Here is a 15968-nt window from a genome sequence, read left to right on the forward strand (position 1 = left end):
TATGAAAACATTCATTGCACAGGTAAGTCTCTTTTCAAATGTAACATTACATGTTATAATACAATTGTTGTTCTTTTGCTTTAGTTGTGGGCTTGAAAAAATTATGTATCAAAACTGCATGCACTCGACATGATACTCAGTTGATCTACTGAAACCTTCCCACTAAAATATACAAAATCACTGGTTGCCATTTACTGTTCTTGTGTACGTGTTACATCGATGTTACCTATAGAAAACTTGAAAGCGAATCAAGCAACAAAGTTTCTGTCGACTCCAAGCCATGTTTCTTCCGACTGCAAACTCCTTTAATCTAAGCTCCTTCGACCGGTAATTCCTTCTCACTCGCTGTCAGTTGAATCACATCCACCTTGTGGAATAAGTTCGACGTCTGTCTTTCCGCTTTTGCCATCGTTTCTCCGCAATCGCCACGTTACTAGTACCGTAAGTCGAAAAGTGAAGAGAATGACATCGCCATGTTTTTGTTCTTTGGTGAGTGCTTCGCATAACCGACATCGCCACAACGAATTCCAACCATGTAAACAAGATTTTTTTGTACCAAGATGCTGTCCATTTAGTTAACAGCAAAAGAATTGTTCATCTGTTGCCGTTTATTTTCCGTTTTTGGTCATTTTTGAACATGAAAACGTAGCGAAAACTTTCCTTTGTTTACGGCTTGGGTTTCTTCCGGCGTGGGTTGTCTGCCTCTGCCATTATGCCAATGTGGTGGTCAACAAAAATAGTGCTCCTTTCAGGCTTACATATTTTGTAGAATATTCACTACAGACTTAAGTTTACGATGGAAATTAATTGTAATAATGTATTCCAAATATTTTTGTAATGTAATCACGCCATTTGATGCTATAAAATTAAATAAAAGTCGGTACATCTACCTCCAAACCAATGGAGTCTTCCGATGACCCCAATTGACCTGATTGTTGTTGCAGCCTGCGCCATTTTGAAAAATCACGAAACGCATTTTCTCAGCCCAAATTTCTTGAATTATGCCCGTGAAAAAGGGAAGTTGGCCACATATTTATGCTTTTCAAGGAATCGAAAAATCAAATATGGATATTCGTAAGTATTTTGTAAGGATGATTGCCGCAATCTTCGCCGAGTCCACTGAAAGCACCGCGGCACGCACGGCATGGTGTTTCAGATATCAAAGACGTCAACACGAGCGACCGCAAAAATTTCGTGTCAAAATCAAGTTTTCCTTTATTTCATATACATCTGGAGTCTAATTTCAGTTCACATTTTAATAATGTAGCGGCCACAAAATTATCACAAGGCTTGATTGAACGTCCTAACGGCCATAGCCCGAGGTCGGGTGGTGTTACGTACGTGGTGCTTAGCGGGTAACGGCCGGCCAGCCGTGACCGCTATCGGCGGTGTTGACAGCCGGCGGGACCGGAATGGGGTGACCGTTGACCGCGTTGAACAGTGACCGCTATATACGCGATTCTTAATGCTTACGTCAATGGGAAAAATTCAAGGGACCGGCAAAAACCGACCGCTATGGCCGGGTGACCGCAATGCCAAGGTGACCGCTAGTACAGGTTTGACTGTATTACAACTGTCGGCTCATTGAAATTCAGCATAGCACTTTCAAACATAGTTGAACACATGTATAAGTAGCACATGTACATGTATTTGTAATCATAAGAATAAACAGTGTGTCAACATAATTAATCTACAGAGCATTTGTTGAATACAATTCCAAATTATGGCAGGGCTTGCAGTTTGCGAAAAAAAAATAGTTACAATTTGGCAGGCTAAAAGAACATACCAGTGTCACTTCAGTATTATACTGCTCAGGTTAAAACAGAAAGATTGACTTTTTCTTCAAGCCAAGCTGAAATGAATTACGGACACTTCAACATTGAATCAGATAAAACAGAAAATTCTTGGCATAGACGAGACCTACAATTTAGAAACATCAAAATCAAACAGTTACTGATCTTACATGACAACAGAACTTGCAAGCTTAAAGCCAGTTTGCAAGATATTAACACATGTATCCATCATCGCCTGTCTTGATACTCTCTATCCTGGCTTTTCTTTCTTTCTCCATGTCCCATTCTGTCCTTTCTATCTCTTTCCCTCCCTCTCTCCTTGTCACGTTGCCCTCTGTCCCAAGGGTCACTGTAAGCTGTGGCTTTACTGTCCCTGTCAGTACCACTCCTGCCAGTATGATGTTCTCTATCATCCCTTTCTCTCCTTCCTTGCTTTCTAGCTTGTCTCTCCCAGCTGTGACTGCCACCTCTCTGGTTCCTGTCATCCCTTTCTCTGTAACTGTCATCTCTTTTGTCCCTAGAGCTCTGTACGTCTCTTCTGTCCCGATCTTGCCTGCTGTCCTGGTGATCATAGTATCTGGAACCCTTGTAGTCTTGCCTGTCCTGTGCTTCTCTCACATCCCGTCCACCATCGCGTCTGCTGGAAGCAGCATTTCTAGTGTCCCTCCCCTCTTCATCTCTGGTGTCTCTTGCATCTCTGCTGCCTCTCTCCCATCTCTCCTCCCTGTACCCTGGACTTCTGTTTCGTCTTAAGTCCAGTTCCTTGTAGTTTAAATCCCCTTCTTGTTTCTTGTCACTTCTGTCTCCTCTGTTACCACGTATATCCGCTGGCCTGGCAGCAGACCTCCCCAACTCTGCTGCTCTGTACCCTGGATCATCTTTTTCCTTCTTCACCCGTACACGAGGTGACGTGGACTGTGGGGTGCTTCTCAGTGGAGCTCTTTCTTTGTCTTTCTCCTTCTTTTTCTTAGTCTTCTCTTTCTTCTTTTTCTCCTTCTTTGCTTTCTTTGTTGGTATTTGATACTCCTCTTCTGACTCAGACGGTGGCGGTGTTCTGGGTGCGACGCCTTCTTGTCTGATTTTCTTGGTTATTTCATCCTCATCTTCGTGCTCTTTCGGCACACGATAACTGGCGACGTGGTCCACGCGGATGGTCCTGCCTTTTATCTTCACACCGTTGAAGTTGTCTACAGCCAGGACGGTACTTTTCTGGTTCTCGTAGCAGATAAAAGCAAAGCCCTTTGGTTTCCCGGTTTTCTTGTCACGTACCATGTTGATGTTGACAATTTCTCCATACTGTGAGAAGACACAGAGAACGTCGCCCTCTGTTAACTCGTAGGGAAGTCCGCCAACAAAAACCCAGGCACTGTCGCTGTACTGGTCGTGCCACGACTTCCCTGACCCTGAGCTCAGTTCCTGGTCACTCAGCTTTTTGATGGCGTTCACATTGTACATGTACCCAGACATCTTGGTTACTGTTTTTCTGACTGGAACAGGTACATCCAGTCATATACAATCAAATAAAATACCTCTTTGGCAGCTGCAAAAGCAACGTTACTGAAACGTCCCTGCGATCGCGTCGAAAATGGCGGAAGGAGGGCGATGAAACATAACATTTCCCATTTATTTGATACCTAGAAAAATCACGTCTCTTACTCACAAAATAGCATCATATTGGCTTTGAAATAAATAACAAGAATTATTTCTCAACTTAATAGACTTTTGTATTCTTGTATTATGACTTACAAATCACAATTAACTTTATTTTAATGCCTTCAATGTGTGGAGGGGTCAGGGAGAGGTGACCAATCAGAGGGCAGCAGATCTCGGCGGGAACCCGGATGTTCGGCTGTTGAACTTTCAAAAAAGGTGGATGTCAAAAGCAAACGGAGTAAAACAAGCAGAATTCTTGTAAATTTTAACAATAATTGAGGCTACGGGGGAGTCCGGGGAATGGCAAATGAGTTCAGATCGGTAAGTAGACGGGGAATCATTGAATTTCTGGGTTACAGCCTTACAGGGGCTGTGTTTGTCTAGGTATGGTTGTTTACGGTACGCGAATGAAGAGTCGCCCCCCCTCCCACAGCTAGGGCACATACTAGTACATCACCAGGCAGGGACACATACTAGGACATAAAATCACCTGATCAGTTCTTTGATACATGATTTAGATATGTGGGGCGGGAAAGCAATTTGCAAACAGTCGAATCATGTATTCAATTTTCAAAAGTCCAATTATCTGTCACGTACATCTGTGCATGTCACTCACTACTAGAGTACGCCCAGCGTGATCGGGTTCTCTCATAAATAGACAAATTAAAATGATAATAACGAAGCCAAGCCGAGAGTTGTCTCCACAGGCAAATTTGACACTGCCATAATATTCCACATGAGCGCAAAGTTAGTAACTTTTCTGAAAATAGATTCATCAGGCTGGTAAGTTATAGGATTTAGGAGTTTTCTTTTACACAACCAAAATTCCTCACCTAAGTGCTTATGTTTAGATGATTTCTAGGGAGAAACTACAAAAAAAAATACAGATATCGCACTAAGTATCACATGTAAACACCTATAGTAACCTATGTTTATCTTAGGTTTTAAAAACAACTAGGAGTCATAGCCACTGATGGGGAAATGACCACATTGACTTGAAAAGCCATGGTGGGAAATGACCTGCTACCCTTATGTTTCGATGTCTATCAGACACCTTCTGCAGAGATTCTGACTAGAGTTCTGCTTCTCGCTGCTATATGTACTAGCCGATGTAGATGCCGGTTTTTCGGCAAGGACGCAATTGTATATAGTTACACGTATGTTGGTTAATCTGACACTGTGACAGTAGTTCAATGTACATTTGTACCTTGTATTCCCATCTCCGTGTCCAGCCCAGTCCATATGATGGCTCCCCTGGCAGACCAACTACATACCAGCCGGAGGGTGCCTCAGGGTTTGACAGGTCCCCTTCCTTAGCATCATACCAGGAGTATCCCCCTACAAGACCCTTCATCAACTATCCAGAATATACCAGATCACCCAACAAACCTGTGTCGTCCTTTCCTGAGAGTAACAGCAGAGGTAATTATGTTTTCATCCTCACATTGGATCCAGTGATGTACAGTTGAACTCACCCAGTAAACATCAGGACCTCATTCGCATACTCGTAATCAGGGCTCGAAATTCATTTTTGGGATAGGTGCACTGGTGCACTCAACCTAAAAAAATTAGGTGCACAAAAAAGTTTTTGGGTGCACCATATAAAACACAAAACATAATTACAGATCTTACTGCTTCTCTTCTGAGCTTGAACCCGAAATGGGATTGGGAAAACAAGAAAGATTTTATTATTTTTCTGTCACTTAGATGCCAAGAATATCATGTACAATATTATACATTTGATGTAAAATTACTAAAAAATACCTACAAAAATTTTTGGGTGCACCAACAGAAAAAAAAATGGTTGCACAGCTCCAATTTTAGGTGCACAAAGGTGCACTGTGATGCACCCAGTATTTCGAGCCCTGATAATCTATGAGGAAGTGGTAGAATAAGATCCTTTTCATTGATCTGTTATTTCTGAGAAGAATATGATCATCAGATTCTAAATAATAAGATCTATGCAATTGGAAACTGCAGGTTGTGAGTGGATAATTATTATGAAGCCCTGTACTGTACATGTAACAAACAAGTGAACTTGTGTATGCCAGATTGTACATATGATAGATGCAAATACATGTAAATACCACTCTTCTTTCCCCAAAGCTGTGATTTCAGCACTGAAAGGGCTACAGGACAAAATCAGGAAGCTGGAACTGGAGCGTACTCTTGCTGAGGATAACCTGCGTTCGCTGGCGTCAGAAACACAACAGTACAAGGATGCTCTACAGAAGAGAGAGTCTGAAGAAGAGGAGGAGAGGTCAGAGGTCAGGGAACCAACCATCCCTCTGTCCAGGCACAGTCAAGGTACAAACATGTAGCTTCCTTAGTCACAGGTTCAGGTCTCAGAGACATGCTCAGGCCAACACGCTACAATTCTGCCAAGAAAATATGCAGGAGAATCTCAATAATTCTTCATTTAGGCCACACCATGCTGAATTTCTTGGTTAACAGATTTTCCTAGAAAAATAATAGAGCGGGCGGGCGAAAAAAAATAAAAACAGGCCTAGGCATCCTATTATGACCCAAAATGGTACGATAGGAGCCATGAAGCCAACACACTAGCTATATATAGGCTGGTTCAAAATTTGAACAATAAATTTTGAACTTTTAAAGATACCATTGCATTGGAAGATGGAATTACTGTAACAACTAGGATGAAAAGGGCTGTTTTCAACTGTTCAGAGCAAAATATGAGCATTTTGCAGTTGATTCTGAATTTTTATTTTTATTTGCAAATCAGAATCCGTTAACCAAGAAATTAAATTGGTGTGACCGTAATGCAAATTCTACAAATAGCAATCAACTTAAAGCTTACAAAAATCTTCCTCCCCAGTTTATAGATCAGTGCTGTCAGGTGCAGGTGAACATGAGAAAGTTCCTACTCATACAGGTTCTACTTCTAGCAGCATTTCATGAAGATCTGCCAATAAAGGCTGCCATTGATTGTATGAATGCAAACAATTGTAATCAAACTTGTGTGTCTACTAGACCCTCTTCTGCTGTTCTACACATTTTTCTCTCCACAAGATGTCACATTTTTCATACCTACTGTATGTTGGACTCTCAGAACAGACAGGTCCCTTCTCTAAAGCTTCTATCTTGTCTGTTTTTCCTTCTAGCTAAACCTAGAGCTTCCTTCCAGCAGATGATGGACCAGCTGTCACAAGGAGAGGCCAAGTGTCAGGCCATGAATGGCAAACTCAATGGTTTCCACCTTATTTATCTCTGTCTGATCTCCAAGCTTAAGTCTCCAAGTCTGTCAGTGCATGCATTCTTCAAACAACATCATAGTTGCTGGCTCCAGTAAACGTACACAGCTGTTAGTGCGTAGATGTGTTAGTCCGTAGATGTGTTAGTCTGTAGATGTGTTAGTCCGTAGAAGTATTAGTCCATAGATGTGTTAGTCTGTAGATGTGTTAGTCTGTAGATGTGTTAGTCTGTAGATATATTAGTCCATAGATGTCTTAGTCTGTAGATGTGTTAGTCTGTAGATGTGTTAGTCTGTAGATATATTAGTCCATAGATGTCTTAGTCTGTAGATGTGTTAGTCCATAGATGCGTTAGTCTGTAGATATATTAGTCCATAGATGTGTTAGTCTGTAGATGTGTTAGTCCATAGATGTGTTAGTCTGTAGATGTCTGTAGATGTCTGTAGATGTAGTATACAGCATAACTGTCCTGTCTTCTCTCCGGTACTATGGTGTAGTAGACATTCAGAGTGAGCTGTGGAGAGCCTCTCTTCCGCTGCATGCAGGAAGCAATGAAGATGTGCATGCTACTATCATTCCTGGTACTGTCTGCAACAAACCCAACACACTTGCACATACTGTAGAGAATACAAGAACAGTCGCTTCTGGACTAAGACAAAACATATGGGAAGAGTCATTTTCACTGCCTTCTATCACTGTCAAAAGCTCCACAAAAGCAAAATCAGGACAATATTTGCCACAAAGCTTTTGTTCTTCCTATTTTATACACGTTTGTGCAAGTAAATTTTGGTAATTGTTGTATTGATGATTGTGATATCTTCTTTTCTCTGGCACTCCCCCAACATACACCTTCATGTGCTACTGTACCTGTACTCAGGTAGGTGATAAATTACTGCCATGTCTTTTCTTGCTGCAAAGTACACTACATTTTATCACATGGCTCAGGGATTGAAATACTTTTTCTGCATACCTGCACTGGTGCATGTACATGCAACAAGTAAAAATTACCTGCACCAGACAAATTTTACCTGCACAAGTTCAACTCAGAATTCAAAAGTATGGATCATACTAAAAACAGACTGTTCAGAAACCATGACAATTATTTCTTTTATACTTCATAGGTGGTAACAGGGAATGCAGCAAAGAAAAATCAATGTACACCCAATGTATCATATATAACCCTGTACATGGACCAGTGCAGGTAGACATCAGAAATACCTGCACTAATATATATATATAGAATACAACACGGGGTATTCCGTATCGCCTGAGGTATCGGCCCGACCGCGCGTCGGATCGCCCGCCGGCCGGAGGGCGATCCGACTCGCGGGAGGGCCGAGACCGAGGGCGATGCGGAATACACCGTGTTGTATTTTATTTATGTCATACCCACCCAAGAAAACACGCCTTTCAATGCAAGATAAGCCAAAAGTTGGTGCCACTGAACCCTAAAATGCAACAACATCAGTTCCAACGTCCGGATTCTGTATTCGAATTTTCGAAAGGGGCACAAGCGGGTAGGGCGAAACGCGTTCGAATCGTTTTATGGAAGCCATGGAAGCGTTCGATAACGGGTTCCGGACCGGGCCGTACCGTAAAGTACGGCCCGGTCTGGAACCCGTTATCGAACGTTATCGCGGCCCGGGTATGATATAAAAGGTGCATATGCACCCAGTATTTTTAGCCCTGGGGCTATAATGCATTTCATTTTGTACTACCTGCCTCTACTCACAGTGTATTGCTATAAGTGTTGTTTGCTTTCTTCAGCTTAAAACTAATTACTTTGGTAAACCAGGTGGAATTCCCTCCACATGCTGGTGGGGTGTCATTTTTTGTGTCTGTCCGCTGCAGTTTGTGTGGCTTTAGTCTTAACATTGGCTCTGAAAGAATAGTGTTGAAAGAATAGGTGACCACACTACATGTACATGTACCACTCACTGAAGCAGTCCCCAAGCATTCATCTCATTCCAAGTCAAGTTGACTCTTTAATTGTGGTCTAACAGTATTATCCACATTGACTTTGATCACTTAGGAGTTAGGATAAAAATTGTTTGTCTCTACACAGACACATTATGTCTACTCCATGGTTATGATTTATGAAAAATATTAAAGAATTTATTTAGCATAGTTAGAGTGTCTAAAAAATTCTCAGACTTGTTAGGAATGAGCAATAGTTAAACCTATATGTTTGTACAAGTTGTCCTACATTCTACCATCCACAGACTACAGTAGTTGTGCAATCATGTCTTCTGTACTGCACAGATACCAAATCAGTAAGTCACCTGCTGCCTGTCGTGTGTTTGTGCAGAGATAGAGAGCCAGCTGTCTGCAGCAGAAATGCGCTGTAACCTGCTGGAGAAACAGCTGGACTACATGAGGAAAATGGTCCAAAATGCGGAGACTGAACGAAACAGGGCCATGGACAGACAGGTGGCACTGGAGAGGGAGAGGGACACGTTTACCAGGTAGGTACTACATGTCAATTCATTTTTGGGAACAGGTGCACTGGTGCACCTAACCTAAAAAAAATTAGGTGCACAAAAAATTTTTGGGGTGCACCATATAAAACAAATCATAATTAGAATACTGCTTCTCTTCTGAGCTTGAATTCAAAATGGGAGCTAACTTCAAAACCTCAAACAAGTAGTACAAGAAAGATTTTATTATTTATCTGACACTTAGATGCCAAGGATATTCTGTATACTATTATACATTTGATATGTATAAAATATCTACAAATATAGTTGGGTACACCAGTGCACCCGCAGAAAAAAATGGGTGTCATGTAATATCTGTTGGCACAATCTGTGATGTTGTGTACAAAATATGAACAATTTATGTAATGTTCACAGTAGTTATAGCACTCAACATTTCTGTTAATATGTGTAATCAGTGTACTAATCACTAAGCAGTTACAATGTATATTTGCCATTTGACTGCTTGATCAGAATGACTACAAGGATATTCTCCCTGACAGTGTACACCTCTATACTGTACTACTTTCTGTTGTATGTTCACATACAATCATGTATCTTCCCTCCTCCTGTATCAGAGATGAGAAGACAGCAGTGCCAGACTTCTCCCCAGCTCACAGGTGCATGTTACTGACTTCTGTATCAGTCCCTGTCAGTGTTTCCTTAGCATATGTTACTGTTCTCAATCTTTATCTCAGTCCACCTGACAGACTTATCTTGAGAATCACAATGACATGTAATTGTACATGTATATGGAAGGACCTATTCAGTCACAAACATTTGAAGTCCAGCTGATGTTTACTAGTACTTGTACGTTGTAGGTGGAAATGTTTGTTGCACATACTAGTACAGTAGTATTTTTCTAAAGCGGGCTTTTGGAATTGATTGTACATATCATACTGTGAAACCATGACTCTCTAAAGCTTTTAATGTTACATGTATCTAAGTACGGTAATGTATTTCAAGGTAACCTAATATGTTGAATGAATAAGGTAACTCTTTTCACGCAACCAAACGTTTTATTCAGCTGACATTTCGTTGACATCTGTCACCTAACTTAGGGCACAGCATACAATGTAGATGTCACTGCTAATAGATGCATGGGATAAATAAAACACTTGGTTGTGTAAAAGAGTCTCCTCACGCAATGACTTACCAACCTTCTGTTCACAGATCTAACACATTGTTTTTCTCTATCAAAACTCTGACAGACAAGAAGCCCTTGGTAAGGCAGACAAACTTGCAGACCTGGAAAGGGAGCAGCAGAAGTTGTTAGCCATGCAGACATTAGCTGAGGTTTGTAACAACTCTCTCTCTCTCTCTTCTAACCAAACAAGAAATAAGAGATTCTATACCTCTTTTTTTGAACTTCTTGTTTTATTCATTTTTCAAATTGTCGACAGATGTGAGCAGTGATGGTCTCTCACTGGCACCTGGCTTACCAACTAGCCTGCTCCTGGGACCTAACTTCCTGTGTCTGACCTTTTCTGATCTGTAGTTAGAGAATTCAATCAATTCCTCTGTACATGAGGTACCAGTGATGGTACAAGTTGTCTCAAGTATGAACAGTGTTACTGGTATTTTATGAGCAAAGAAGGCTATTTTAGCATTTTCTTATTGATATGCAAATGAGGTCCTGATTTATTGTTGTCTAATGATGTTCACCTTTAGTTAATTTCCCATCATTGACCACTATCAATGGTATTGTGATGTCTTCACATTTCTATTGTGGTGATGAGGTCACAGCTATTTTATCACTGTACACCAACTGTGCTATCATTTCAAAATGTATTCATGTATTATGCATGTTATTTTAGAAATACAAAATGTAGTTGAGATTAAATTGCCAGGAAGGCAGGTTTCTACTGTTTTGTGACTCATTTTCACTCAGCTTTACTTACCACTGAACAGCTTTACTTACCACTGAACAGCTTTACTTACCACTGAACAGCTTTACTTACCACTGAACAGCTTTACTTACCACTGGACAGCTTTACTTACCACTGAACAGCTTTACTGACCACTGAACAGCTTTACTTACCACTGAACAGCTTTACTTACCACTGAACAGCTCTTTTCATAATTACAGAACAAAATCAAGGAGTTACAGGAGAGATTGAAAGAAGAGCAGCACCAGAGAAAGCTGGTACAACAACGGACAGCAGAGGTGAGGACATTGTTAGGACTACAGTAGAAGTAATGCAACAAACAGGAATGTGGAAAAATAAACGTTATTACGTAGATAAGGACTGTTGTTCAGAAACTGACTTACTTGTTTGTTTGATTGTTTGGGAAATACTAACAATTAATAATCAGAAAGGGACAACAGTGACCTTTTAATTATATAATTGGTGTACATGTAGGTTCTCCTTTCCCCTATTAACACGCAGCAAACTGAAACTTTCATTGACCCTACAATTTACCTGGTCATTTTAATGAATAACAATTTCATGTATAATGTACACTCACCCACACAAATCCAGGATGTTACTTAGCTTTGGTTTTCCAGGCCTAGGCCACACCAATTTAATTTCTTGGTTAAAGGATTCGCCCACTTCATTTTTTTCTGATTTGAAAATAAAAATAAAAAGTCAGAATCAACTGCAAAATGCTCTTATTTTGCCCTGAACAGTTGAAAACAGTCCTTTTCTTCCTACTTGTTACAGTTATTCCATCTTTCAATGCAGTGGTATCATTAAAAGTTCAAAATTCATTGTTTAAATTTTGAACCAGCCTGGTGTGTTGACTTCATGGCTCCTATCGTACCATTTTGGGCCATAATAGGATGCCTTGGCTTGTTTTTATTTTTTATTTTTTTCACCCACCCGCTCCATTGTTTCTCTAGAAAAATCTGTTAACCAAGAAATTAGATTGGTGTGGCCTTATTAGTAAGTAAATGTTTTCAGGTGTAACTACTGTTTGCTGAGGTCTTGTTGTGGTGGTATTTTGTGCAGCATGTAATGCCAGCATGCCTGTGCCTGTTACAGCTACAAACACAAGCTGAGACTAACAGAATTTTGTTAGAGGCTGCTTCTCCCAAATCTTCACCCAAACCAAAGAAGAAGAAAGTGAAGAAAAAGGTGAGCCTTAGAGAAAAGCTTGTCAGTCAGATGTGTGTTCCTATTAATTTTACAAGCACCAACATGTGCTGTTAGAAGAGCAGACGATTCTTTGTAGGAGGGGGCACCTTAGGGGCTAGCCTGATAGTATTTCTTAATAATATGCCCATTCCAAGAATCCTAGGAACTCCTAGTGGTACATGTACATGTACATATATACATATAGAATACAACACAGGGCATTCCATATCGCCCGAGGTACCAGCCCAACCACGCCTCGGATCACCCAAAGGCTGGAGGGAGATCCGATCCATGGGAGGGCTGGGACCGAGGGTGATGCAGAATACACCGTGTTGTAACTTGTATTTTATATATGTCATACCCACCCAAGAAAACATGCCTTTCAATGCAAAATGAGCTAGAATTTGGTGTCCCTAAACCCAAGAAATGCAACAATTCCAACGTCCGAATTTTGTATTCGAATTTCGAAAGCGGTGCACGCGGTTAGGGCGAAACGCGTTCAAATCATTCTATGGAACACTTGGAAGCTTGGGCCGTACGCGTTAAGAACCCCCTGGGACGTACCGCTAGTTATCACACGGGCCAGAACACTCGTGTCGAATGTAATCGCAGCACAGGTATGACATAAAATGTATATAGCTTGTCACCAATAGTACATGTGTTGGCCACCAGCATCAATTGTCTTTATATATCTTGGCCAATGCAGGCCTAAGGGGCTGGCTGTATTATATTTCACTCCATACCATAGGTACAGATGAAATATATTGTTTTATATCCCATGGTTGAAGTATGTTGTATTTCTTCACGTTTCCTTTCCTCCTCCCCACTGCTGTATTCCTGGCCCTGTGATGTGCAGAAAGTATCCAAACAGCAGGTATCTAACAGACCGCGGACACAGCCAGGAACACATTACCGACTCAACCTGGGGGATATACCCTTTGTGGCAGGAAAGGTGAGCATGTAATTATGACATTTGTCCAAACAACACTCACAGGGAGACAGGTATTTCTTTTTACACAACCGGTAAATTCTCACCTTGCTGACGTTTCGGTGTCTGTCAGACACCTTCTTCAGAGCTTCTGACTGGAGTACTGCATCTCGCCGCTATATGTAGCCAATGTAGGTGGCGCTTTTGCGGCGAGGACACTGTCCCAAATGTGGCTTAGTTTGTACCCCCCCTCGTCCCGGTTCATTTCGGGCTGACTTTCTGATCCAAACTGCCTGCTTGATCCTGTGGGTTCTTCTTGTCTACTCTGTCTATAACTTTTTATACGTTTGGGACAGTGTCCTCGCCGCAAAAGCGCCACCTACATTGGCTACATATATATAGTGGCGAGATGCAGTACTCCAGTCAGAAGCTCTGAGGAAGGTGTCTGATAGACACCGAAATGTCAGCAAGGTGAGAATTTACCAGTGGTGTAAAAAGAAATGCCTGTCTCCTAAGTTCTACCAACCTGATGAAATTATTTTCGGAACACTCACAGGGTATTAATCAGTTTCCCTACCCGTGGTACAATGTAGTTTTTCCTGCACAAGACAATCCATCTAGTCCTTGAGAATAGAATGTACGCTAGGTGTGTGTAATTTTCACCTAAATTCTAAGGATGCTTACCAGTAACACAGCTTGTTAAAGCATGCCAGCATGGGCGAATAAAACTGCACCATGTGCTTGAACAACATTAAATTTTGTAAACTTGTGATGTGTTTCATTTAGATCACTTAATAAGAAATTTTTAGTTGAACTCAAAAAGTTCAAAACTCAACAAACACCTAATTAAATAAATACCATCCACTGATTACTACTATTTGTCTGTCCCAACCTACCACCCCCCCCCTCCCTCCCTTACAACTGCTTTTTTCATCTCTGCTTCTCTAACTGGCTGTACTCTGGCTGGTTTGTCAGGCCACTACCCCTAGTCATTCATTAGGTGCTAATGTACAGCGGGTAATCGCCCTCATGAAACGTCACAATCCTGCGCTATGCAATGACCAGATGGCCAATCGGAAGACAGCGCGGAGGCTGCTGCCGTCATCAGGAGAGTCGTCCACAGCGAGCGCGTCGGAGAGCGAGCTGTCTGACCTGCTGCAGGGACTTCAGGACGAGTTTGGACAAATGAGCTTGTAAGTACTGTCAGTGTACAAAATACTTTTTTGAACCAAAAATTAGGTTGCCCATCAGAATTTTAGGCTGCCCCACCTATAAGTTACTACTTTCTTCAAATTAAGTTATGTTACATACATGCATGTAAGCCTTTGACAATAATATTTCTAACAGCCTTTAGTACTGATACTAGTAATAGCCATGAATACCTAAAGTTAAAGCATCTTCCAGATACAGAGGTGCAAGCCAAGTGGGCATGATTTTGATGGGGGGGGGGGATTCAGGTTGCACACTGGGCTACCTAGGTTCAAAAATAGGTTGCCCCAAGTAAAAATCGCCATGGTTCAGTATCACACTCCTGCATTTCATGGATGAATTATTTTCATAAAGATACACGTAGATTAATTTAGTACATTGTTTCTTCTAAAACTAAGTTTGTTCCATGTTGTTCTGCAGTGAGCACCAGGACCTGACACGGCAGATCAGACAGGCAGACAACACGTTAGGACGGGAGGATCTGGAGAGGGAACTGGAGCAGCTGGTCAAGAGAATGGAGGCCAAAGGGGAACAAATCGCAAAACTCAGGAAACACAAGACACAGGTGTGGACACAGTACTGACTCAAAGTACTTTATACGTGTAGGATGGGATTTGTACCCTGGTTATACATTATGAATGCCTGTAAGTAAGTGTAACATGTACCTGTACATGTACATACATGTAATACTACATATATGCTGACTTAAGCCACACTGCACATTGATTTTCGCCTGTTCTAAAAAAAGAGCATGTCCTCCGAGACTCTGGCCTGGCTCTAGGCCTTCGTAGTGACAATACAGAGCCGGTGGTAACTCTGGAGGATGGCACCCAGGCTACTGAAGCTCCATGACTCAAGAACTCAGTACATACGTACAGTGCCGATTGATCAATTCCACAAAAGGCCATTATGTGCCAGCTTGTAGTATACATCACTATGACATATAAACAAGACAGATCTGGACAGACATAACCAGCTGATAACCTGGTCCGCTGGGGAAAAGTCCTCTCACCGAAGTGCCCACTCTGCAAAGGACGGCAGACTCTGCGTCATGTCCTCAACATGTGCCCTGTAGCCCTCAAGGACAGGTATACCTGGCGACATAATAGTGTCCTTATGGAACTAGTCAGCACCCTTAAGCTGTGGCATGCAAAGTCCAACCCAGAGGTCATAATCAGGTGTGACTTAAGCCCTGACTACCTGGAAGGAGGTACACACACCACAATTCCCCCAGACATCCTACCGACACCGCTGGTACCTGACATCACAGTCCAGGATCCTGTCAAACGAACGCTGACCCTGATTGAACTTACCGTCCCGTTTGAACAGAATGCACAGGACGCCGAGGATAGAAAATCGGCGAAGTACGAAAGTCTGGTTAATGACATTAACTTTCATAGTGGATACAGGGCTACTCTTGTTACAGTTGAAGTAGGAAGCAGAGGGTGGATTAATGGCGAGAACATTGCAAAGCTGAAGTCACTCTGTCCGGTCAGTCACAAAGACCATGAAGCCAGACATCTTAAAGGTAGACTTGGAAAGTGCGCACTTTGTGCATCTTATGCAATCTATTGTGCCAGAAACACGCCTGCTTGGGAATGCACTTCAGGATTGTTCTA

At 41.7% G+C, this 15968-nt stretch overlaps 2 protein-coding genes across 18 annotated transcripts in view; one reads left to right on the forward strand and one right to left on the reverse strand.

Moving 5' to 3' along the window:
- LOC109473751 (RNA-binding motif protein, X-linked 2-like) overlaps window positions 1–3390 on the reverse strand; it is a 4401-nt gene extending 1011 nt beyond the window's left edge. Inside the window, exon 1 of one of the 2 annotated variants that reach the window (XM_019773782.1) lies at window positions 2498–3390. In XM_019773782.1, coding sequence (XP_019629341.1) covers window positions 2498–3260 — 763 coding nt within the window. In that variant the 5' untranslated portion in view covers window positions 3261–3390. Of the gene's footprint in view, window positions 1–1573 lie in introns of those variants that run through there. The other variant, XM_019773774.1, reaches the window with a different exon arrangement.
- A 217-nt stretch (window positions 3391–3607) lies between these two features.
- The window catches only part of LOC109473672 (centrosomal protein of 57 kDa-like), a 15965-nt gene continuing 3604 nt past the window's right edge, over window positions 3608–15968 (forward strand). The window contains exons 1-13 of one of the 16 annotated variants that reach the window (XM_019773631.1): window positions 3608–3767; window positions 4679–4868; window positions 5553–5753; window positions 6569–6655; window positions 7156–7239; window positions 8967–9123; window positions 9708–9752; window positions 10344–10428; window positions 11222–11299; window positions 12087–12212; window positions 13069–13164; window positions 14116–14333; window positions 14770–14914. In XM_019773631.1, coding sequence (XP_019629190.1) covers window positions 3747–3767; window positions 4679–4868; window positions 5553–5753; window positions 6569–6655; window positions 7156–7239; window positions 8967–9123; window positions 9708–9752; window positions 10344–10428; window positions 11222–11299; window positions 12087–12212; window positions 13069–13164; window positions 14116–14333; window positions 14770–14914 — 1533 coding nt within the window. In that variant the 5' untranslated portion in view covers window positions 3608–3746. Of the gene's footprint in view, window positions 3768–4678; window positions 4869–5552; window positions 5754–6568; window positions 6656–7155; window positions 7240–8966; window positions 9124–9707; window positions 9753–10340; window positions 10429–11221; window positions 11300–12086; window positions 12213–13068; window positions 13165–14115; window positions 14334–14769; window positions 14915–15968 lie in introns of all 16 variants that reach the window. The other 15 variants (XM_019773723.1, XM_019773655.1, XM_019773638.1 and 12 more) reach the window with 15 other exon arrangements.

Source organism: Branchiostoma belcheri, unplaced genomic scaffold (assembly GCF_001625305.1).
Source record: "Branchiostoma belcheri isolate BF01 breed outbred unplaced genomic scaffold, Haploidv18h27 scaffold100, whole genome shotgun sequence".
In the NCBI taxonomy this organism is placed as follows: domain Eukaryota; kingdom Metazoa; phylum Chordata; class Leptocardii; order Amphioxiformes; family Branchiostomatidae; genus Branchiostoma; species Branchiostoma belcheri.